Raw genomic sequence first — 26,993 nt, 5'->3', positions numbered from 1 at the left:
TGCCTGTAGAAAGTTTAAATTAATGCATTTCTGTTCCATAATGGTGCACTTAATCTACGACAGTGTTGAACTCTTGATAACATTCTGATATTCAGTTGCCTGCATGAAAGTGTTTAATTCTGTGTTAATATGGAATAGTGCATTCATCTACACTGTTGGTTCTTTTTCTTTTCTATTCATCTTTTCTGCCTGTCACTTAAGAGAGGGATGTCTCTGGAAAACAAGCGAAAGAGGTTGGTGAGATGATCTCACTAGCAGAGCAATACTGTATAGACATGCCTGCTTCTTCCATTTGTTACTGGCACGCGTGCAGTAGATGTGTATTTATGTGTGTTTCAAGCATGGCATCAGTGTTCAATACTAATGGATGCAGGCCTGTACTGTTAGCCCACCAATGCAGCATTCAGCTTTGAAAAATGCTTCGCAAATAATAGCAACTAATCAAAAGTTGACCAAGCTGTCTTCTTTTTGTTGCGTGGTATAGTATAAAGATTTTATCTTTAACAACCTAAATTTCAGGTTTACATGGAGCTTGTTCACTTATTTTTATTCATTTGGAAAAAGATTGGCAATAAACAGAAGTAGTCTTTTTATGAGATATGTATGTCTGCCAACTGACATGTCTGGGAGAGATGTATATAGGCAATGATAGGAAACCAAAGCTATAAAATTGGGTGATTTGAGTTGACTCTCCTGCATCACTCTCTCACACCATATTGTAGATTTGCCTCAGGTGACATGCAAAACAAATAACAGGTTGTTATCCATTGACAAGATGATTCCTCTTGATAGCCATAAAAATCACAAGTAAAATTAATTTCAGTAATGTGTTTAATTGTGCAATGCAAAACAAGCTTGCGTTTGGCCTTTGTAATTCTGAATGTGAAGAGCTATAAATGGCAGCATCAAAAAATAGCAAACTGTGACCAACAGTTTTCAAACAGCTCACAGCCTGAACAAACCCATTTTGATTTTAAGCTTATTACGTGTCAAGACAAACAGTTACAAGAACTTTATAGCTCACATTGGAGGTCCACCCACTATTCTTTGACTTGTACTGGAGTAAACAAAGTATCTGTTCTGTTGTCTGGCTTCTTGTCAGATCCTATAAATCTTTTACCTCTTACTAAACATTTCTGTTCAGGAAAACCTAAAGAGAGAATTGCAGTTTCAAGGATACAAAATTGACAATGAGTTTCATTGTTTGGGAGCAAAGAATTGTGGGCATCTCTGTGGGACAAATTCCCCAGGAATTAATTAATTATTAAATCAGTTTCATTGACAGGCCCCCTGGTTGAAAAAGAAACAGTGAGCTGTAAATCCATTCTCCATACGTTTCTTTCTAGAAAAGATCTGTTACAAATTCAGGTGTATCAGAAATGATGCAAGCAAATTTAAAAATTATACTTTTTAAAAAAATGTTCATACTTAGTAGAATTGACAGGACAAATTTGCATCAGGATCCATTTTTTGCCGAAATTCTCCTTGTATCCATAGCTTATGGTAAAACTTTGCTTCTTGCTGCTGCTTCGTGTCGTGAAACGGATCTTTAAAATGTGATTTGACTGATTAATTTTCTTTGTTTCGTTATTTAATATCAAATGTTTGAATGATGTCATATGCAAAATCTTCACTGTAATGACAAGCTAGTAACCTGGGAATGGGATATTGTATGTCTGTACGCAAATCAGTGAGTTGGACAAGCTCCTTCTCACCACAACTGCCAAGTGAAGCAGCATTAATTCTCAGCACCAGAATATTCTAATACTTCCTTTTTGTTGCCTTGTACTCCATGTTAGCAAAAGAAAAATCGTCCTTTTGTGATTGCTATGTTTGCTATGTTTACATGGCTAACAAATGTTTAAGTCCTGTTTTAAACTTGAAATTTAATCCTTCTTAATCTTCCTTGCATTAAAGAAAGACATGCCAATCTAATTGGTAATTAAGTTATAAAAATGTTGTAAGAAATATTGAATTTCCTTCAATGACTTGGAAAGAAATGAACATAAAATGTTTCCACTTAATTTTCAACGGTAGACTTTCTATATATGCTTTCTATATTTAAAGAGAGCTGTTACTAATGTGCTTAACTTCAGTTTAATTTGCTTGAAATAATGCAAGTCAAATGGAACATGTAGCAAGAACCATGTTTACAAAATATGAAGCTAGTCTTCATTCAAACTGCAAACATGTCTTTTGACAACTCACTAAGGCAATAATTGCAAAATCTTGACATTTTGTAACAGAAGGAGAAGCACTTATTTTTATGGTATGCAAGACTGTCATCACTACCTTTGCAGCATTTAGCAGCAAGGCCTTATCATGTAATAATGAAATCAATTGCGACTGTCACTGGAACAGTTTATTTGAATATAATCCTTGAATGTAAAGCTCTGCAGAATGAGAGAAGATAGTATTCTTATTTTGACCTTTATCAGCCACATTCACAACAATCAAAACTCAAATTTGTTTTAGCTTTGGACACCCCACCAAGCATTTTGGCGAGTTTTATTAGAGTACGAATAGATGCCAAATGCATCAGTTCCCTTTTTTGAGCTGATAAGTAATCACAGTCAAAAAATATTCATTTTTAATCCAACTCAGGTCTGGACTGAAAATGTAACCAGAGATCTGAGTTTTGTCAGACAACAAAACATAAGGAGGACTTCCTCAAGTACATGCTAGTAGAATTACTGGACAGCAATCTGAAATGACACCCCTAGGATATGCTGCTTTTCCTCGTTCAGGGACAGTCAAGTTTAAACCTCCAATTACACTTCAGCTAAAATGAGTTAACTGAGACAAGGGAATTGAAGCTGAGATCTTGGTTTGCCACACCACACCCGGAAGTGGATGCTGCCTTTTGACAGAAAGCTTACAGATGTGCTACGGAACTGGCGGCACAGTTTTCAACAGTGTATGAAGTTTTCATCAGTGTTGACTTTTGATCGATAGAATCATAGCCATATTAGGTCATCAAACGAAAACAATGTCTTTTATTTCTCTAACCCTTTCTGAATCTAACGCCTTTTAGCTAATTATCTAATTAATAAAAAATTAAAAATCATGCTGTCATCTCTTGCTTTCTCATCTACAGACCACCCTACACTAGTACAATGGGTCTTTGATTTTTCACCAAACATCTCCAGTCGTCATTGTAGAGATGAAACTGTGAGAGTGAATGTCAGTGCTACCTTGTCCATATGCATCGAAAGTACCAAAATTGGATTGAATCATTTTTATTGGAAACCCCTTAAATCAACTTACTTGTAGAAGACATCATGATTTCTAAAGTGCCTTTTGAATGTACCCTATTCTGCTTCTCTCTTGCTTAATGTGACATTCTGTAAACATAACCCCTTCATCAAGAGTTTCCAGCCCCCTGTCCTGAACTCTGTGGATGTAAAGTAGATGTTAATTGCTGCAAGGCTTTTTCAAAGTGGACCGACTTTTGTCTCTTTACTTTCTGCAGGTAACAATGTAGGCAGTCTCTTCCATATGGTGGATGACCTGGGCCGAGCAATGGAAACCTTGGTGACGGTCATGACCGATGACGAGACAGCAGAGTAACCAGATGTGCTTTATCACAACATTGGCTTCAGATGTCAAGCATGGTTTTTATATGTTCATAAAAAAAAATGGATTGGACCGTACAGGTTTACAAGTTAAAAAAAGAAAACATCTATTTTTTTGTGAAAGGTAGTGGTAATATATCGTAGATTTCAGTAGTTTCCTAAGTCTGTTATTGTTTTGTTAACAATGGCAGGTTTTACCGTTCTATGCAATTGTACAAAAGAATAGAATGAAAACATATAAAATCTTGGTAGCTACGTACCTTGCCATTTCTTTTTATGGAGCGTGTTTCGGATTGTTAAATTTGTAACAATTATGAAGATTGTTCACTAAAAGGGTGCTTTCTTACAAAATATACATAATTTTATTGTTTATAAACCCACATCCCCAGAAGAAGACAATTTTGAAATTGTAAGAGTTAATGCATTTGTCTTTGCAAAATAACAGCTCTAATCATATCAACAAAATGTTCATGATCAGTGTTGATCTTTTATTTTCTTCTTAATCAGTAAAATATTGTAGCACATAGCAGTACCAAAACTCTTTATCTGACATTCATTCCCAAAGCCACATTTTCTTTTAATGAAACAGTGGAACTGAATTGCTACATCTCCCAAGAAATCATAATCACTTAAGCATTGCAATCATATAATGGAGAGCTCTAATTTGATCAGTTTTAGAGATTTTATCTACAAAGGACAGTCATTAATTATCATGTTATTTCTACCTCATTTTCTTGTTTTTGGATAAATTTTAACAGATTAAACACAAATTTAGTTGTCATTTGAAACTATTATGCTTAAAAGATACATTAAATCTTGCAGTAGACTTCCGAAATTAAATCACACAAATTGCCTCTCCATAACTGAACAGAAATTTTTGAGAGCATATGTAGTTGTTTGCAGTTGCATTACCTTTCTAAAGCAACCTTGAACCAACTTTTTTAAGACATCATCAGTTTTCTAATCCATTTAAATAAGGTACAAACTAAAGGTTAGTTTACTACAAATGTTGCTGCTAATCTAGGTATTTGCTTGCAGCAACTGTGTTCTCACTTCTGATTTCATTAAATAGAATATTAGTTTTTTGGGGGTGAGTCAGAAAAAAGCAGATGCAAAATATGAATTACTGTTACCTTTAAAATATCACAAGAAACATTTGAGTTCACTTTGTATGACCTGAATGTATTTGACTATGAAAGTAATCAGTATAACTTGGTGCATAAATATCACTATGGCATGTTAAGTCATTTTAACCAGTATTGTTTGTTATTCAAATATCATCATAATATATTGCATTATGCATTATATTAACATCTTCACATGCATATACTAATTGTTTTGTAAAGTATATTTTCCTGCATAATCATCACGTACCAAGTTCCACACAATATATGCCTTACTATTGTATTATATATTGCTTTACTGTGTATACAAATAAAGCACGCAGTTATATTACTTACTTTGGTTTTTAATTTACATATTGCAGTAAAACCCGTGCTTTTTGGTGTCAGTCTTGAGAACAATTGCTTAAAAAAACTGTGAAGGTTTATGAATCAGGTTATAATCAATTGTGATACTTGGAAAGTTGTTGATTTCACCACTCACCAATTCTTCATAATTTATCCGTCTACTTCCCAGGAAATGTGATGAACTTTGAACTGTTCTGGAACGTTGTGTGGTCAAATGCCCCCTGCTTTCTGAGTACCAAATTTGGGCTAGATACTCTAGTGGTGAACTGAGGGAGTGCTGCTCTGTCAGAGGTGCTCACTTCCTGCTGAGATGTTAAACCATGCTTTGTTGTATGGTCATGTAAACATCAGAGATCACACGGCACTATTTCAAAGGACAGGGAGTTAAGCCTAGTGGCCTGGGCAATATTTATGTCTGAGCATTACAAAACACATTATCTGAACATCAGCATGTGTCTGCAGTCATTTGGAATGTATAAATTGATTTCCATGTTTCCTGCATTAGAACGGTGACTATACATGTATTGCTTCGTTACCTGTGAAGTGCCCAAAGTTATGAAGGGCAGTTTACAAATGTGAGTTTTTCTGTTTTCTGAAATGGTGAATGCTGTAAATCAAAAACATCTGGGGAAGTGGTGTCAGCTGTTCTTTTGTTAGCAGATAATCTTATTTTCAAAATGGTCATTGTAAAGGTGTAATGTGAAAATTTTCCCACTTTGAAGATTCTTATCAGCACCTAACCAGCTACAGTAGTGCTTAGAAAATCAACCCCTGTCCCCCACATCAACATTTAGCTCTCTTCACTTAGTCTGTCAGTCTAAACTCCAGTTTTACTTCAAACTGTAATCACTAAGCAGCAGAGTAGAGCTTAAGTTGGGGATATCATTTGTAAGTTTTAGTAACTATCAGTTGAATTTGAGTTTGATTTATTGGTGTCATATGTACCCAAGATAGAGTGAAAAGTGTTGTTTTGCATGCTGTACAGGCAGACGTACCATACAAAGTGCATCAGGGTAGCAGAGCGGAGGGTGCAAAATACAGTGTGAAGGTGCTGAGAGAGATCAACATTAGTATTTGAGAGGTCCATTCAGAAGTCTGATAACAGTGGGGAAGAAGCTGTTCTTGAAACTGTGCATACATGTTTACAAACTTTTATATCTTTTGCCCAATGGAAGGGGGTAGAAGAGAGTATGAAGAGTGGGAGGGGTCTTTGATTATGTTAGTTGCTTTCCCGAGGCAGCAGGAATTATAGATGGAGTCAAATGAATGGAAGGCTGGTTTGTGAGATTGACTGGGCTGTGTTCATGACTCTGTAGTTCCTTGCAGCCTTGGTAAGAGCAGTTGCTGTACCACACTGTAATGCATCCAAATAGGATGCTTTCTATGATGCATTCATAAAAATTGGTAGGAGTCTTTGTGGACATGCCGAATTTCCGTAGCCTCCTAAGGAAGTAGAGATGTTGTGCTCTCCTGACCATCAAGTCGATGTGGGTGGACCAGGACAGATTGTTGGTAATTATCATGCCCAGGAACATGATACTGTCAATCGTTTCCACCTCAGCACCATTAATACAGACAGGGGTGTGCCCACCACTCCACTTTCTGAAGTCAGTGACCAGCTCGTTTGTTTTGCTGATGTTGATGGAGAGATTCTTGTCTTCCCAACATGCCACTGAGCACTCAATCTCTTCCAGATACTCTGTCTTGTCATTGTTTGAGGTCCAAACTACGACGACGGTGTTGACAGCAAACTTATAAATGGAGTTTGGGTGGAATTTGGCATTAGCTGTAAGTGTATAAGGAGTATAGTAGGGGTCTGAGTGCGCAGCCTGTCGGGCACCGGTGTTGAGAATTATGGTGGTGGAAGTGCTGTGCCCTATTCGTGCTGATTGCGATCTATGGGTCAGGAAGTAAAGAATTCAGTTATAGACGGGGGAGCTGAGACCAGTTTAGCAGTCACAGGATAAAAAAGGGAACATGATGAGTGTTGAAGCCAGTATATTGAGGCTACCAAATCAAAACTAAAAAGAGATTAAGGACATTTGGAATGGAAAACTGAGTAAGTTTTATTCCATGCACCATCTTTCTTTTTATAGTGCATATGCTTTTCACAGGCCTTTGCACGACTATGGACCAGTGAAGTGACTGAAACTTTCAGGATAGTGATCTACACTCTCCAAAGCCCAAGATCCTTTAGGAAACAGATTCAGCAGAAGTAGTCAATAGAAAGAAGATGATGGGCAAGAAGGCATTAGGGGTTGTTACAAATGCTGAACAGTGTATGGCTGCAGAGACGGGGCAGTTTTTTTTTGCTGTTCTCGCTCACTTTTCTTGATTTGTGCAATTGGTAAGATGAGCTGATTGCGGCCAACATCAGGCAGCAGCAATCTTAGTGAATTAAATAACTTTTAGTAACGTAGGATAAACTTAATGGAGAGTTAATTTTCCAAGCGTGGTTCCTGGTAAAGTCGCTCTATCCCTGGAGTTGAGCAATGTGAGCTTTCCGTGCTAGAAATGGAATAGTTTCTCTCCTTTCGAGACTGGGGAAAGTGCTCCTCATTGCAGAAAAACTGTATCTTTCACAAAGTCACTGCCTTCCGTCACTGACCTCATAACAGTGGCAGGCCGAAGGAAACTTTGGACAGAAAACAAGAAGTGACAAAGCAATGTGATTTTGTCTCCAGCAGGGTATCTTACCCTGATCCTGCAAAGCTTAGGTTATCTTCCATGACAATAGAAAACTAGATATGGATATTGTAATAGTAAAGAACCCAAGAGACATTTATTGCAGGTAGCTGTTATCCATAAATGTTACATTCAGAAGCACATCAGTGTCTGGGCTAACATTAAGCCATAAAATCCGCAGAGCAGGATGTTTCTAGTAGCGTGTCATGCTTCACGTGACCTTTTGAGGTAAGATGGAGCTTGAGATTTTTATAGCCATTGATCACATGTTACGATACAGTAATGACATTGTGGGCATGCCTATTAAAGGCATACTGTCTGTGAGACACAGAAAGAAGAACGACTAATCTGGGTTCAGAGAAGTTTTTGAAAATAAAGAAGTGGAAATCAAACTATTTTTTAAGGGTCCTTGTCCACTTGTGCAACCTTGGTTATTGTAATATCTATAGGATTATATTTTTAAGCTGGTTAATTTTCTAAATAATATGTATTGGTAAAATATCAGAGAATTGCTGAAAGAAAGAATTTGTGCAATATAACAAAGGAAAAAGGTTAGTGAAACTCAGCATTGGCCTGCATAAGTACTTTATGTTTTGAATTAATATGATTAGCAAAATTTACCTGCGTTTGCAGCATAGAGTTAAAATACATCACGGAATAGATCAGAGTGTCCTTACCCTAATTGTACAGGAATATCAAGTAGCTATTTACCTCGATCGTATCCTTCCTCCTCACGTGCTGTATGCTTCAGAGCATAGCTATACTCATTTTCACTGCTCCAAACTTGTCTCTGGCAAATTAATCCTTAATTCCTTTCAAATGAGTTCCCTCTAAATTTCCAGCTACCACTTCATTATTATTCAACAGTGTGTGCAGTTTGAATGGATCAAATTTATTAAAGATGCTTGTGATCTAGAAGTTTTTGTTTAGTAGCCTGCCTTCTCAGCTTAGCTTAAAACACTGACTTTGTGAGTGATGAACCCCAGTGGTCTGCAGACTTGTCCAAAATGCAAATCACTGATGTGCAGCACCATAGCTGAGCTCATACAAGAGAACAAGTCAAATCCCTCACTGCCCAGTATAATGTATCACAACAAGATCAGCTCCTGCAAATGTGGCGCAAGTAGTCATTCGAGACAGCACAGTAATGCACTTCCATTAAGTAAAATTCGTGTTACTATTAATTTTTTGATTACCATAGATGTCGGATACATATTAGTTTATTGCCAGAAGGTTATTGTAATGATTTTGCAATATTTTAGAATATTTGAAATAAATGTGTTCTCTTATGAAAATGTATATACTGGCAAGAATTAATTTAGTACATTTAATTAAATCAATAATGTTGATTATTTTGCTGTCTTTACTAATTGCAATAAATTTTGTTTCTTTCAATTCTCATTCATTTTGATCATTTTTTTTGTTATGGTAAGTGAATATATGTGTGGTAGGATCAGTAGATGATCCGTGAGGTCTTTTGCCCTGTTGTAGTCCATGGATTAAACTCTTTTAGAACGCTCCTTTATAAGAACCAACATAACTGTTTTTTTTATCCTGTTGATATTGTTGTGGTTTGTCTAATGGAAAAATGTAACTGTATTTTGGATCAAAGCAGCACTCAGACTGAATTGCTCCCTTCTGACAGATGACAAGATTAAATTAGGCAAAGTTAATTCCAGGCAAGATATCAATTTCCTGCTGTATCTGACAGTTCGCACCAAGCTTTGACTGGAATTGAACACACAACATTGGTGTCAGAAGCTGCACTGAGATGGAACGTTAAAGAACTGTAGTGAAAGAGAGCCATTAGAATGTTCGGAACTGTGAAAGCTGCAACAGGAGTAAGCAAGAGGCCTCGGGTGAAGGCACTGAGCAAACACAATGGTTGCAACCTTTGTTCCCCCCCCAGTGCCATTCAAAATGAAAGATGATATGAAAAAGAAATAGCACTTTTCCACTTGTAAAAGCCAACTTACAAATTGTCACGTAACAAGCCAGAATATCTGTGAATAACCAGGCTGTCATCCTTGTTAAGAGAGAACTGTTTCACCCTAAATCTGAACTGCAGGAAAACCAGACTGAAATTTTGAAAAATAAAACAAACAAATTTTGAAAGTCTTCAAGCCACACTTTGAATCCCAAATGAATGCAAGTTATAAACAGTGCATATTCAATGTTAGAGCCCAAGGTGAAAGAGAATTAATCCGTTAATCAATATGAGATTACATTAACACAACTTGGAAAATCCTGGGAATTTGTGCGACTAACAGATGATCTAAGGAAAGACAATTACTTTAAGCATAAGAAATCCTGTAGTGAGAATGCAACTACTGAGTGGAGAGAAATCTACTGTCAGAAACTGATCGACATATGTAAAAGTTGTCAGGCTGTAAATTTGCAGTTACAGCATAAACAAACCAGATCAGACAAAACCTTGCATTATAATCTTGGACGTCCCAATTGAAAGAGCAAAAGGTGCACAGCAATTACAAAGAGCTACTTTTGCATTTGTAGAGTGTATTGGCTTTATCACACTGAGACCATTACTGGATGAATACCTTGATAGTTGATAGAAGTACAAACAATTTAGTCCAAAAAAACATTGATTTTGTACATTGTTTCAACCAGAAATCTTAACTTTCTTACAAGACTTGTCTTTGCCAGAATTTTGAAACTGACAGAGACAGTTCCTCCACTATAACAGAAATCAAGCAATTTTATGTTAGCAGTGAACTTGATTTACAGAAGAAGGTGATGATTACATCAAACCAAGTCTGTATAATGCTGGGGAAGAAAAATGGAGCAATCTTTTGACAAAAAAAAAGTCAACCAGTTGTCAGAATAGCACTGCTTTGCTCACAGAGAAGCACTGGGAATAGATGATGCTTGGACTCAGGTGTCAGTTTTGCAAGATGTTGAAATTCTTCCAAGAACAGTGTATGCAATGTTCAGCAGGTCAATTTAGCAAAAAGAACAATTTGAAGTTTTTGCCAAAGCCTTAGACAATGATACAATAACATTTCAATCTTTGAATGAATTGAGGTAGCTGTCAAGAAACTTTGTAGTGAGTGCACTAGTGGAAAATTCCAACTTCTTTATCAAGTACTGCATACAGCGAGTGCATAAGTGTAATCCAATCAATAACTAAGCAAATTTGGAAATGATCCCAAAGCCACGCTGTCATTGACAATTCTGAACAATGTTCTTGGTGAACTGGCATTACTGTGCAATTTCTTGCAGAGAAGCTGTTTGACAACAACTGAAACACTGCACTTTGCGAAGGCCAAGATTAGTAAACCTGACGAGTCAGTATCTAAGTGAACCCATTTATTGGAGTGAAGCTAAGAATGTTCTGACTGCTCTTAGCAGTGATGTGGACACTACTGCATTCCTTCAATTTATTGAAGTGCTGTGCGACCACCTGAAAAGCAGATTTCCAGAAAAGATTTTATGAAGAGTGGGATGTATTTGATCAGATGGCAATCACCAAGACAGTCAATTATGAATTTGGAAAAGATCATATTGTGCACCTGATATCAAAATATTCCAAGTTTGTGTCTAACTATGATAAGTGGCTACAAAGCTATGTGAGGAATGCTCTGATTCCAAATTTATTGTTGTGGAGACAGGCTCCATTCAGATATTCAGTGATTTGGTGGACCACGCTCTAAAAGTCAACCGGTTTCAGGCAGTGTTCATTCTTCTAAAGATTTTGTGCAGCATTTCAGGCACCAAGAGCCAACTGTGAGTGTAATTTTAGTCTCATGAACTCGATTAAGTGTAAATCCAGAAATAGATCACTTGGACAGCCTGGTGTGAATTCAATTGTACATTTCATCCAGACAAAAAAATCAACCTGAAGGCAGCATACAATCATTGGGCAGCAAATAAAAACGTGTGAAAAGCTGCCAACAACTGAGTGAATAAATTACATGTGTCATCTTTGGGTCACGGAGCACAACAGGTGTACATAGTGCTACCGCTAAATGGGTCCAACACTTGTGAGCCAAGCAAACAATTTTGTTTATTTTGGCAAGTAGAATACCTGTAACTGTAAAATGATATAAATGTACACTTTGAATAGTTAATAAACAAACTGTGAAAAACATTGCAGTCTGACTTAATCATAGAATCATAGAGCTGTACAGCATGGAAACAGACCCTTCGGTCCAACTTGTCCATGCTGACCAGATTCCTAAATAAATCTAGTCTCATTTACCTGCATTTGACCCACTCTTCCTGTTCATATATCCAACCAGATGCCTTTTAAATGTTGTAATTGTATCAGCCTCCACCACTTCCTCTGGTAGCTCATTTAATACACACACCACCTTCTGCATGAAAAAATTGCCCCTTAGGTCCCTTTTAAATCTTTCCCCTCTCACCTTAAACCTCAATGGATGCAATGTGCCACTCAGATTACTCCAGATCTGCACAGGTCCTAGAAAAACTAGAGGGAACATTGCCCTAGCTATGAACGATAGTTAATGGCAAGTAAAGCTGGATAAAAGCAGTATGTTTCTATTTATATTTTGGGTGTCATTTTAGAGATATAGATGGTTGCAAATGCCATTGGTCACGTCTATGACTCCAGAGGAGTATTGTACAATACTGTGGCTTTAAGAGGTATATTTTGTCCTTTTTTAAATGAAGAGAGTTTGAGACAGAGGTACCAAACAGTCTGCTTCTTAACCAAAGAAGTAAACAGCTTGTGAGGCCTTGGTTTTTTTTAAAAACTTGGATCAATAGAAGAAACCCAAATGAGTGGGGGTCAAGCTCCCACAGAACCAAGATTATTTTTTGTTTCAGCCTTCAGCAGCAGTTGCTGGGGTCATCAAGCTGGATGTGAAGGCTCTCATTCCTCTCTCTGTTACAGCTAAAACCCGGAGTTCTCTTCCTGCTGCTAGAATTGCATGTGAGACAATCTATTTTACAGAATTTGCTTTTGCCAAGTGTGTGTCTATAGGATGTTACTATATTAGAACAGTAAATTAGCAATAATATATATTTTGTTAAGCATTCTGACAGAGTTTTGGTTAAGCCAATTACTATTTTTTTGTGTGTCTATTTTAATTATAGTTTATGAATAAAGTGTATTTTGTTTCAAGCCTAGTAGTTCAGGCAATCAAGTTGCATTGGAACACAAAGCCTTTACCTTTAAAATAAGAAAGAGTTAGGATCTAGACTATCTTCATAATATATTTTGAGGGGATTTGGTCTGGTCTATAACAGTATCAATATAGAAACGTGAGATAGTTAGTGATCGGCTAGTTCATCAATGCAAAAATACAATGGAAAAAGTCATTACTGACCATGATTAAAATCGAGTGAAATGGTTAGTGGTTATGAGATGAACCTGAAATGGAACAAGAAGTCAGGTATGTAGATCATGTATTGATTGAAAAAAGAACTTTTGTCGAGATCCCTAAAAAGGTGAAAGTTGTAGCAGCAATGCAGCAAACAATAAATGTTAAAGCAGTGCAAAAGTTTATTGAATTTCTCAACTGTTGATTGCCCAGTTTGTCAGTGTTTTAACCGTCACACTAACTCACTGCCAAAAACAGCAGTGGTATTGGGGCTTAGAACAAGAGCATTCTTCGCTACTGTTAGGCAACTGGTGATGGTAATGACAGTGTTGAAATGCCATGACATAAATGATGAAGTTACTCAGCAATCTGACATTATGAGCAAAGAAATCAAGACTCACATCAGTCACTGCAAGTGTTTGTAATGAGTTTAAGCTAAGCAAGCTAGAGAAACATTGATGATACATGGGACTTCGGACAGACCATAGAGGAAGCTGGGAGCAGATTTCTCTTTTCTCAAAGGAACTGATTATTTTGTCATTAAAGGCGACTATTTTGCCTCCTGCGAGGAGGACCAGTTGACATCAATGACTATCAGTACGATGATAAGATGTCAGTAAACACACATCAGCCTTTTTGCCATTCCTGATGTTTTGAAGAGTGACAATGGCCTTGCAGTTCACAAGTGAAAAATTCAGCCACTTTATAAAAGATTTGGAAATTCAACACCATACATCATTTCCACACCAGCCTGAGTTAAATAGAAAGAATGATGCAGCAGTGAAAATCACCAAAAGAATCATAAAGAAATCAAATAAATCCTGCACAGCTTAATACAAGATAATCGTGAATGGAGAAACACACCTACTGAAGGTGTGAAAAATGGTCTAGTACAAAGACTAATGTTATACTGCAGCCAAACTTTTCTACCGATTCCATAAAAAGCCACTGAAGGCAGAAGTTGTAACAGGTGAGTGACAAAATCACAATAAAATGGCGGAAAATTAAAGTTCAGAATTCAAAGATTGCCAAACCATTGCCAGAGTTAAGTGTTTGAGATCCAGTCAGGATACAAATATTCAACACTGTCAGTAATAGTCAGCCCCAGTGGCAACTTGGGCCCTGTGTAGAGCACTAGTTACCTCAGCTGTCTGTAGTGGACGTGAACAAGCAGTCTACTGTAGTAACTGCAGGTACATAGGCACAACTGGAGACATTGTTTTTCACCTACAGGTAACTGATCAGGAAGATGTGAGCTCAATACCTGTGCAGGCCACAGATCACCCATCAGACCCAGAAATCCAACAATAGAAATGAAGCAGCAACAACTCTCATTCACGTGACAAAAGAATGACCAGATATGAACATCACCTACAAAACAGTCGATGTGCCATGTATACATACCAGTGAGAGATTGGCATGATTTAAAGATGATGTGTGCAATATACATATAAAGACTGAAAAGTGTAACAAGCTGTTAACATATGACAGCAGTTTATATGGTGAATAACATGGGTAAATCAGAATTCACATTTTAATGCGTGCATTTTTTGATTCTGCATTGAAAGGCAGATGTTTGGAACATGGATACTATACCAACGGCTGCTGCATTTAAATGACCTCTACCATGAGGCACCAATTGGTCATCCCTCTTGCAGCAACTTTCAAGAAAGCCAGAGAACAGGCAGCATGGTTATAGATTGAGTACATAACAGACCTCCCTGGACTCTGTGTGGTTAAAACAGATGTAGGCACATTCGCAAGTAAAGGTTTGTAAAGGTTTTCACATTTTTACCAATTTAACCCTCTCCCACCAATTGAGAGAGGGGTGTTAAGAAAGATTCTGGGGTGTCTGACTGACTCTCGTTGGAACTACTGTCTCAGAATTTATATACGCATAAATGCAATTTGCTTGTGTACTGGCTGGTATAATGCAGTATGTCTCTATGGTACAATGGAGAAGAAAGATGATTTCATGAAAGGTAAGAATTTTTGAGGGGATAACAATGTTTAAGTGTCTACAACGTTCTCACACTTTCGTAATTGTTAGCAGTGAAAGGGTTTATTGTCTTGGTGTGGTGATCAAGCAAAACAGTTGTGTTCTCTTGAGGAATCAATGCAGTCCTTGAAAATATAAAGGTAGACATTAACAGAGTTGCTCCAACTTTATATTTGATGAATCTGATCAATTCTATGCCAATGGCTTGCCTATGAATCCTTGACATTAGCGGAAACTACAGTGCAAGTCATTTCAGTTCTTCATAATTCATTCTTTTTCAATTTTTGTTGTTTTGACAAAATCTGTTCAATTTGGTACACAATGAACAAAATGACCCTATATAGTTTGCAATAATGTTACATAGCAGGGCTACAGACATCTTATTGAGTGTGAATTAGTGTGTAAGCACCACTGTTTCTACCTGAAATACACATAACACTTAGGCAGCTGTAGTTGGCAACTCTAAAATTCATGTTAATAGCAGTGGATCATGATTATAGCTTTAGAGTGGCTGCTGCTTTAGAGATGGACATTTTCAATGATACGGGCTGTAGTTCTGTAGAGGTAACAATCTCAAGATCAATGAATTTCGACTTTTCCAGAAAAGCTTTCTTTAAACCAGCTATATAAATTCAAGGCTACACGAGCGCATCAGAGACTAGGAATACTCTAGCAAGTAACTCACCTCTTGACTCCCCAGAGCCTGTCCTCCATCTACAGGAAATAGACGTCGTGGTCAATAGGTATTTTTTGCACTCAACGAGCAATTGTAATGGAGTTTCCCAGGACTTAGGACCCTTTTCCTAATATGCATTAATGATCTAGATCTTAGTGTGCAGGGGAAAATTTCAAACTTTGCAGATGGCACAAAGTTTGGAAGGCTTGTGGACTGTGAAGCAGTCAGTGTAGAATTCCAAAAGGAGGTAGGCAAGTTGGTGGAGTGAGCAGCTGGGTGGCCGATGAGTTTTAACCCAGAGAAGTGCGAGTGATGCATTTTGGCAGAAGGAAGAACATTTACAGACAATATAAAATAAGGAGAACAGATCTGAGGTGGAGTGCGGAGGGAGTGGGGGGTCAGGGAGGTGGTACAGGAGCAGAGAGACCTGAGTGTATATGTGTGCAGGTCATTAAAAGTGGCAGGGCAGCCAGACTAAGTAGTAAGTAGAGCATACAGTGTCCTTGCTTTACTAATAGGCTCACAGAGTACAAGAGCATGGAAATGTAATTGAACATGTATAAAATACTGGTTAGATCTGCGCTGGAATATTGTGGACAGTTGTGGATGCCGTATTTTGGGAAAGATAGAATCTTTACAGTGTGGGAGCAGGCCACTTGGCCTATCGATTTAACAAAGATGATCACGTCCAGACCCACCCTCTTACTTTATCCCTATAATCCTGCATTTCCCATGGCTAATTCACCTACACTGCACAATAAATATGGACAATTTACCATGGCCAATCCACCTAACCTGCAGATCGTTGGACTGTGGGAGGAAGCCAGAACACCCAAAGGAAACCCGCACAAATACAGGGAGAATATGCAAACTTCACACAGACAGTTGCACGAAGGTGGAATTGAACCCTGGCAGTGTGAGGCAGTAGTGCTAACCACCGAGGCACTGCGCCAGCCCTTTTACAACAAAAGGGAAGTAGATGTTAACAAATTGGAGAGAGTGCAGAAGTGGTTTACAAAAATAGTTCCTCGTCATTTCAGTTGTGTGGATAGATTGAAGAAGTTGCGATTGTTCTCTTTGGAGAGAAGAGGGCTGAGAGGAGATCTGATAGAGGTATTCAAAATCATGAGTGGGCTAGATGGGAGAAACTTCCCACCCAAAGGAACAAGAACAAGACAGTATAGATTTAAAGTGATCTCCAAAAGAAGCAAGGGTGAGTGTAATGGCGACAGAATGAATTGAGGTATTTAGGCAAGTATAGGATGATTATTTGGATAAAAATAGCATGCAAGGTTATGGGGAAAGGCAGGAGAATGGCAGGAAGTAATGAATAGAATAATAATTTATTGTCACTTTTATTCTTACAAAAAAAATACAGTGAAAAATGTTAAAATTGCCACACTCCATTAATGATAGAAGTCATATTAAAAATAAAATTAAGACAAAGTCCATCTTTGTTCAATGCATGGCTCATGGATTCCCAAGGTTGAGGAAAAGGGAGGAACCGCATTCTCCACAGCTGTAGAAAGCCAACATCGAAGCCACTGAATCTGGGGCCGTTGCAATCCTGGGCCAGACTTCATGCAGCTGTAGAAGCCATCTCAAGGACTCACCTCTTCACCAAAGCCACTGCTAAAGCAGACCACCACACCGGGCCATTGGGATCCTGGGCTGGAAGATTCCACAGACGTCATCTGAAGGAATCCCAGGCCGTTAAATCCTGGGCCAGACTCACCCTGCCAACGGTGATGCCAAAACCACTGAAGTAGACAACCATTCCACGGGAGCCACCAGGACGTGGCTGCAATGGCCACAAAGAATGGACCACACCACCTTCACCTTCACCGAAGCCATTAAAAGAAGGCAAGGTGAATTTTGGTGTTAAACATACGTAAATGAAATAAAAAAGGTGGCTGTTGGATCCATGGATTGGGGGTATACCAGGGAGTGATTGGGATCAGATGTAGGGAGAGAGTGGGGAAGGGGATGGAGAAGGGGGAATTGGGTCCGGAGCACATGAAGGGAGCATCAGGTCCGGGGTGAAAAGGGGTCATCTCCAGAGTGAGTTAAGTATGTTCAGCTCCCAGGGGTTAAAAGGGGTTCAGCTCTAAGTGGATGAAGGGGGCGAGAAGGATCAGGTCCAGGGAGTAAAGGGGCCCAGTGAATTTTGTCACATCTGACCAAACATGCAATGTTACTTGGCGTTTCCGCCTGTATGGCGAGTATCATGTCAAATTCTTACACCCTCTTATCCCAGACTTTCCCCAGGGCAATTCGCCACACACCAGGGATTCTGGAATTGACAGCATCCCTGATGCCAATGCCATGTTTAAAAGGCCGTTTGGACCCGGATAATTACTGCACAGTTCATGCTGTTTGTCATGGATATGGCAGATAGGGGGATATCGGCATTCCAGGACTCTGCAGCTGCTGCTGGATGTGTTGGTGCCCAGTGGGGACTTCCTCTTCCCCCGAGGACAAGTAGTGTCCAGGGACCAGACCATGCCAGCCTGGTCCAAGGTTGCCACCCAAGATACAGCTGCCTCAGATTTTTGAAGGAATGTCCAACAGTGTAAAAAGGTCAATGACGTTCTCCACTCTGTCAGCATAAAGGTCTCCATCTTCTCTTAACTCACATTCACTCTCTCTTCCTGAGACCTACCTCCCACCAAGGATCATGCTCTACTACTTACACTGCTGCCTGCAACACGCTCTCACCCACACAAACTCCTGACATCACTAACCCTACACATCCTCTGTGCAGCTTACTCACTCACGTAGGACACCTTTCCATCTGGACCAACAGTAAAATCTGTGCCACCCACTTTCATCTCCCTTAATCCTGGCCAGTCTCTCTCATTCCATAAGCAAAACAGCCCAGATCAGGGCAGAAAGAGCCAAGATGGTGTGCTGCTTCTTTTTTATTAATCATTTATGGGATGTGGGCTTCACTGGCTAGGTCATCCTTAAGAGTCAACCATATTGTTGTGAGTCTGGAGTCACATGTTGTTCAAATTCAGTAAAGATGGGTTTCCTTCCCTAAATGGATGTTAGTAAACCAGATGGGTTTTTCCAACAATTGACAATGGATTCATGGCTGTCATTGGATTCCTAATTCCAGATTTTTACTGAATTCAAATCCCACCATCTGCCACGGCACGATTCAAACCCCACCATTCAAGGACTCTAGGAAGTACAGAGGATCAGAGGGACCTTGGTTTGCATGTCCATAGACCTTTGAAGGCAGCAGGACAGGTAAAAAGGCTAAGGAGAAGTATGGGATATTTGCCTTTATTGGTCAAGGCATTGAATACGAAAGCCAGGAGGTAATGATGGAACTGTATATAATGTTAAGCCGCAGCTGGAGTATTGTGTGAAGATCTGGTCACCACACTTGAGGAACGATGTGATTACATGAGGGAAGGTGCACAAGAGGTTCACGAGGATGTTGTTTGAGTTGCAACAATTCAGATATGAAGATAGACTGGATAGGCTGAGGTTAGTTTCCTTGCAGCAGAGAAGGCCGAGGGGGAATCTAATTAAGGTGTATGAAGGCATGGACCTTAGGGAGAAACATTTCTCTTTAGTAGAGTGATCAATAACCAGGGGCACAGTTTAAAGATAAGGAGCTGGAAGTTAGAGGGGATTTGAAGAAACAAAGAAAAAAGTACCCAGAGGGTTGTGGGCATCTGGAACTCACGTTCTGAAAGGGTAGTAGAGGCAGGAACACTCAAGACATTTAAGGACTATGTAAAGGAGCACTTGAAACCCCATGGCGTAGAGGCGACAGGCGAAGTGCTGGAAAATGGGATGAGAACAGATGAATGATTGACTGGCACAGACATGATGGGCTGAAGGGCCTCTTTTCATGCTGTAAAAACCCTGACCCCAATACTAATACTAATGTAAACTTGGTACTTCTGGCTGAGGGGTCAATGAGCAAAAGGCAGTGAGCATCCAAGTCGGTTCACAGCAAGTAAGAGTTATGACAGCAAGCAAAGAGACCAGGAATGCAGCCTGGTCCAGTCCATGAGCTGGGTATGTGACGCTGAGTGCAGTGTCCTTGCTGCAAAATTAGAAGGATAGTTGCCGGTGAAGCTTGATGTACATCATTGATATGCAGAAGTGTCCTGTAAGTGTATCAGATATATGCCATGAGGGCTCATTGAGGCTGGCACATATTGGATGCCAATATCCATGGTTGAGGGGTGTATGTGGCTGGTGCTCATGGAGTGTGCCTGAATAGTTGGTACCCAACATGAGGGGTGGTTTCGAGCAAGTGGCAGTTAAACCCACTACCAACTGGCTTTCCCATGTCAAATATTCCTGATGGCTAGCCTGTATAGCAAGTTTGGTAAGATCACAAACCCACTGTGCGTTGAGCTGTTAACAAGCAATGATGAAGGTCAGTTGGAAATGTCACTATGCAGCTTCAGAAAAACATACAAGATGCAGTGAGATGAACTCAACATTGAGAAGGGGCTTTCCCATTATCTTGCCAAATTCTACCACTCATCTTGCCATTGCCCAAATCACTCAATAAGATTTCATCTGATGTATTTAATAGTCTAACATTTCTTGAACAATTATTTACTTAATTTCATCGGAACCCTCCAAATTCTCTGATTTAAATAGATACCTGCAGAGGGTTCAAAGCATAGGGAAATTGCCCATTGAAACCTTCAAGTTCCTGGGCAATTCTTCTGGATTTGGCTACGATGTGGATTCCACAAAGTCCCATACCGAACTCCCAGCCACGTTCGCATAATCACTGTCTAGCCAGCAGATAATCCGGGCCATTATCTGTTTTGATTCAGTGTCTATTTGTTTAACTTGCATCTGTTTTCAAAACACTGTAGCTGGAGGGTGTTTCTAGTAACTTTAAAATTCTCATTCTGGTTACAGTTCAGAGAAATGAAATGAGATCCTTGGATATTTCCCCTATTTGAACTTTATTTCATTGATAACAAACGTTTTGACTAGCAAAGCATGGATCTGGAGATAAGAGTTTTCCACATTCCTGCAATGCTTCAGTGATGTTCAGCAAAACAAAAGCTTTGTCTTTCACTTTATGAACTCAGATGTGACAATTAATTATTTTGTTTCAGGTATTTTAATTGGCCTTCTTTTGTTTAGATTGTTTATAAAATAGAGTCAATTGAAAGAGTGAACCCTGCTGGCTGTTAATGTGTTGGGAACTGGATTCTCAAAAATTTTTGGATACTTTCTAATCAGCCTTTTCAGAATTGATATTCCACCCCTCTGGAAGAGGTGGGTCTCAAACCCAGGCCTCCTGGCCCAGAGGTAGCAAACAGTGACAATGAAGCCAGATGGCATGGTTGTTTTAATCTGTCTATCTAGATGGTCTTTTAAATTTGACCCAACCCACACAAGTTCCAGGCTTCAACGGTATCTTTTTTAAACAAAAAAAATGTAAGTTATGCTGTTAAGTGCAATTTCATTCAATGTTAGTACAGGAAAAATCTCTCACAAACAAAAACAGAAGTTGCTGGAAAAGCTCAGCAGATCTGGTAGCATTTGTGAAGAGGAATCAGAGTTAATGTTTCAGGTCCGGTGACCCTTCCTACAATGACAGTCAGACGACACGGTACAACAGAAAGACACTAGTTACGCTACCCTAAGTCAAAAATATATCAGAAATGACAACCAGACTCCTAAGACGCATAAAATCATGACTGCACACAAACCTACATCAACGTTTGTAGGAAGGGTCACCAGACCTGAAACGTTAACTCTGATTCCTCTTCACAAATGTTACCAGACCTGTTGAGCTGCGTCAAATACTATCAAAGACTAAAGGCCCCATACCAACAGTAAACAGGACTAATGTGACGAGTGCAATAAACATTACATTGAGAAGATGGGGAGGAAACTGACGACCAGGATACATGAACACCAGCTGGCAGTAAAAAGTCACGAACAATATTCACTTGTCTCGATACGCACAGACAACGAGGGCCATCAGTTCGACTAGGACAAAGTGACCATACTGGGACAAGCGAACAACAGACATGCAAGGGAATTTCTGGAGGCCTGGTTCTCAACACGGGACTCCATTAACAAACACATAGAAATAGACCCCATATACAGACCGCTGCTAAATAAATGAACTGGAAGTGACAAGACCCACCGCATCAGAGGATCATACCAATTCTGAACGGAGCAGAACGCCAACGCTTCGATTAGAGGTCGCACTGATGATGTTGCCTAGAATAATGACAGAATGTCTGCACACAATGGAACAACCGAATTGGTGAGCAAATGAACAACTGCATCCGCAACCCAAGCTACAAATTGTCGCTAATGTGAACCATTGATACATAATACAGGGTGATTCTCTGTTTGACTCTGGATTCTTTTTAGCAACATATTGGGTAGGTGAAGACACACTCTGATGCAGAAAGGACATGCAATCCATTTCGGGGAATGATCAATGATGCTGAATCCAAGGAAAATTTCTTGTAAAACTCAAAGATGTAACAGAAGCATCAAGAGTATTTTGTTGTTGCTCAGGATGAAATATTTAAATGTCAAAATGCATTAAATTGCAGCAACTTTTCAGTGAAGGCTGCAAACCATTGAGGATGAATTGTTAAATTGGTGGGTGGTTTAACCAATCGATTTTATACAGCAGTCCATGAATTATTGCTACAGTTTTGTGAAATAATGGGAGCCTGGTCATCCATCAAGACAGGAGGTTCAGCAGGTCTGTCCCAGTAAAGTGTAGGTGGGACAAAAATAAGCCATTCAACCTGAATTCTTGTTTGAGTTGAATTATCAGATGGTAACTGACAACCATAACAGCTTTTGAAACAAGATTCACAGCTGGTCATGTTATGATCAGCAGAGAAGATTCTTCAATAAGTGATTCTGCCTCTCAGTGCTAAAACATGGTGAAGAACACACAAATGTCACACAAACGTAAATTTGGGACAGGCAGAAATGAATTGGTACTGTCACTGAACTAAACATCCAAAGTCTCAAGCCAATGCTCCAGGGATACAGGTTCAAATCCCAGCAAGGCAGTTGGTAGAATTTAAATTCATTTACCAATACAACTGACAGTCATAAAAGAAAAACTATCAAGTTCACAAATGTCTTGTGTGCACCTACATGTGACTCCAAACCTGCAGCAATGTGATTGACTTTTCGATTCCTCTTGTGATGACTGTGCAAGCCTCTCAGTTATATCAAGCTGTCACAAAGAGGAATGATCCCGAACAGATCACTGGACATCAACCTAGGCATCAGCAATGACAACAGCATGCCCATCTCCAAAGCTACATTAACAATGTCCAGGAGCTTACCCCTAATCGGGAGAGCTGTCCCGCAGAATACTCAAACAACAGCCTGACATAATCATACTCACCAAATCGTACCTTATAGACAATGACTCAGATACCATCATCACAACCTTCCAGCAGGACAGACCCAGCATAAGTGGCAGCACAGTGGTATACAGTCAGTGGGAGTCCTCAACATTGGCCCCTGGAACCAAGATGTGGATCCAGGTCCATGAAGTTTCATGCCGTCAGGTCAAACGCAGGCAAGGAAATTTGATTACCAACTATTACAGGACTTTAACGGATGAATCAGTATTCCTCTATGTAGTACATCAACTAGGAGAAGCACTGAAGAACAGAATGCACTCTGTGTGGGAGACCTCAATGTGTGCCAAGAGTAACTTGGTAGCAGCACTACTGATTGACTTGGCTGAGTCCTAAAGGAATCATCAACACACTGGGTTGGCAGCAGATGATGAGGAAATCAACAGCAGGGAAAAACCTCCATGACCTCATCCTCCTCAATTTACCTGGCACAGATGCAGCAACCACCTTATGTCCTTGTGGATGTGAAGATCCATCTTCACATTGAGAATATACCCCATTGAGTTTTGTGGCACCAGCACTGTGCTAAATGGGATAGATTTCAAAAAAGATCTAGCAGCTCAGAACCTGGCATCAATGAGGCACTCTAGCCCATCAGCAGCAGAAGAATTGTAGAGAACCATAATCTATAAAACGCAGCTTATTCCCCATTTTACTGATACTATCACGTGATAAAATTAACTGTTGTTCAGTGAAATGTGAAGGAGCAACATCAGGCATACATAAAAATGAGGTGTCAACCTGGTGAAGCTACAAAATTGGGCTACATGTGTGCCAAATGGTGGAAGCAACATGCATTAGACAAAGACAAATGAACCCACAAACAATCAATCAGATCTAAGCTTTGCAGTCTTATCACATTTCCTTCATGAATAGTGACCTGAATATGCACAATTAAACAAGTATTCTGACGTGGAGGCTCCCTGCCCTTAATGATAAGATAACCCAGAACATCAGGTAAAAAGGCAAGCCTGAAGCATTTGCAACAATCTTCAGCCAGCAGTGATGTAAATTATGCATTTTGGCCTCCTCCTGAGGCCCCTAGCATCATGGATATCAGTCTTCAGCTAATTCAATTCAATCACATGTTATCAAGAAACACTTGAAGGCACTGCAAAGGCTGAAAGCCTCGACAACATTCTGGCAATAGTGCTGAAGGCTTGTGCTCCAGAACTAGCTGGGCTCTTAGTTAAGCTTTTCCAGTGTAGCTACAGCCTATGTATGTAAATACTAATGTGGAAAATTGCATAATATGTTCTCTACAAAAAGCAGGACAAAAACCCCGTGGCCAAATACCACTCAGCAGTCTGATCCCAATCATCAGCAAAACGATGGAAAGTTTGGTCACAAAGCTCAGCGATAATCTACTCATTGATGTTCAGTTTGGGTTGAATCAGTGCATTCATTTCCTTACCTCATTATAGCTTTGGTTCCAACATGGATAAAATAGCTGAACTTCAGAGGTGAGTTGAGAGCAACATCTGACGGAGTGTGGCATCAAGGACTCCATCAAAACTGGAGTCAGTGTGAATCAGTGCAGGAAGGAAGATGACCGTGATTAATAGAATTCAATCAACATTGACCAAGATCATCTCTATTCCTCGGAGTTTGTATTTTCAAATCTGTGTGTTCAGAGATGTTATTAAATACCGTTAAAATCTGTTTTGTGGAATCACTCCATTTCGTCTGTAAGAATTAGCCCAATCTCCAGTTGCTTACCATTTCAATAAACACCTCATATTAATGTTTCAGTTCTGGGCATGCTGAAATGTTCCAATGAAGCACAATGCAAGCTCAAGAAATAACACTTGATTTTCTATTAGGCACTTTACAGCCTCCAGGTCTCAACATTGAATTCAATAACTTGAGAAACTGACCACGTAATGTCTCCTCTCCATTTTTCTTACATTCGTTCACCCCCCACCCCCGCTCCTGCTTTCTATACTTTGCCTCTCGTTTGCTTGTTTGGGTTGTTTGAGATCTGGAGGAGAGATCAGAGGCCTGGCCATTCTCGGGGGAATCAGGGCCTGAAGATGGCTTTGGGGTGTGGGTTCAGGGTGTGATGGGGTGGGGTGGGGTGGGCTGGGTGTTAGGTGTCAGTGGAAGGAACACCTTGGTGCTGGGGATGGGGGAAAGTCAGGAGCCTATTGGTGGGGATGTGAGTGGGGATCAGAGGCCTGGTGGTAGAAATGGGTGTACTGGTGGGAAATAGAGTTCTGGAGAGGGTGGGTGAATTAATAAGGAGTTGAGGTGATCAGGGAGCTGGTGATTGGATGGGAAGCCTGGGAGGAAAAGTCAAATGGGGTTTGGCCTGATATTGGAGGCTCATCGTTGCATATGTTGGATTCAAGGACAAAGTGTAAATGCTACTTATCTCCTGGATTCAGCAATCACCTTGCTGAAACTGCTGCATTTCCTAACGCCTGATAATCCTTGGTCAGTTAAAGCTAAAGGATAGAATGATAGTTAGACTGTCAGCTTTAAAATTCACACTACATCCCAGGACCAAATTGATCATCCATTCACTTTCTGGCCTCAGTTGTAGCTGGAAATGGATTGGGATGATCTTTCAGACTTTTAACTCCCTCCGCATCCAACTCAACCCTGACTTGCCTTTTGTTTTAGGATTAAAATTTCCACAGTCAACTTTCCCCACAGGCAATATTTGATCTGCTGAAAATATCCAACATTTTCTATTTTTTTTTTTCATTTTAAATTTTCTACAGCATCTGCAGTGAGTGTTTCATGTTTTTGTTTTGGAGCCAGAATGTTATTGATTCAAGCTGCAATCTGAGATCTGGAAAACCTCAATCTGGACAAGCTAGCTTTCAGGAGAAGCATTTAATTGGGGTTCCATCTTTCTTCTTGAGTGAATGTTAAAGCTGTTTTGAAGGGTAGACAAGTTCACCCACAGTCCCAATTTTACCATTCAAACAACAGCATTAAAAACAATACCTACTCAAAGTTCAGCTACTATTTACAGTACCTTGCTGTTTGTAAGATGACTGTTGTAATTCCTTACAATGCAGCAGTAACTGTGCTTCAAAAGCAGTTTGGGACGACCCGAGGTGGTAAAAATGCAATTTAAATGCAAATGATTTCTTTGTATACTGCTTCCCCTGCATTCAGCTGAGTAATTTTTAAAGACCTCTCACATTTCCACGAATCTTACCGGATTACTTCTGTTTGTCATGGGTTTTCCAGTGGAAATGCAAATGATATGTTCCCAAGAAATATTCACGTAAGTAACAGGCCAGACCATCAGCAGGCACAGTTCTGAGGAAAAGTTGTACTGACACAAAACAGCAGAATTTTCCCAGCCCCTGAACAATGTGGACAATAGCAAATCATTGGAAAAATATAGCGAGAACAGAAAAATGAGACTCTCAGTGTCAAGAAAAATAATTTTAATTTTCCGCTTAAAGCTCCAACGATGAAATGAGAATCTTGCTCATGAGCAGTGAGTTACCTATTTCCATGTATTATCATCTCATTATTACCCCATCTCACTTTACTTGTATGCAGATTTCTGTTCTCCTAGGCACTAGAGGGAAACTAGATAGTACCAATTTGCAATATTGAATGTCTGAGCAGATACCTGGTGGCTAAAGGTGGACTGTATCTTCACTGGACTGCCATCTTGGCCAATATTATCCAACACCTCAAGGTCCACTTCATGGGCAGTAACTACTTGCACACTCAAACACAAATGTTAGCATTGGCGCAGAACCATATCATCACAGCACATTGCAGACACATAGAGTTCAGTACTTCAATACGCATTTTGGAGCACACGGACACCTGACATTGCAATGCTGCTGCCAGGCCACTTTGTACATAGGGATGGGTACTCAGCATCGGATCAGAGGTAATT

At 39.7% G+C, this 26,993-nt stretch overlaps 1 protein-coding gene across 4 annotated transcripts in view; it reads left to right on the top strand.

Annotated features, from left to right (window-relative positions):
• dmd (dystrophin) overlaps positions 1-5,030 on the top strand; it is a 1,291,331-nt gene extending 1,286,301 nt beyond the window's left edge. For all 4 annotated transcript variants that reach the window (XM_048602828.1, XM_048602824.1, XM_048602825.1 and 1 more), the window contains one exon: positions 3,473-5,030. In XM_048602828.1, coding sequence (XP_048458785.1) covers positions 3,473-3,570 — 98 coding nt within the window. In that variant the 3' untranslated portion in view covers positions 3,571-5,030. The remainder of the gene's footprint in view (positions 1-3,472) is intronic.
• The last annotated feature ends 21,963 nt before the right edge of the window (positions 5,031-26,993 follow it).

This window comes from Rhincodon typus, chromosome 11 (genome assembly GCF_021869965.1).
Source record: "Rhincodon typus isolate 14 chromosome 11, sRhiTyp1.1, whole genome shotgun sequence".
NCBI lineage: Eukaryota > Metazoa > Chordata > Chondrichthyes > Orectolobiformes > Rhincodontidae > Rhincodon > Rhincodon typus.
This window is presented reverse-complemented; position numbering and strand designations above follow the sequence as displayed.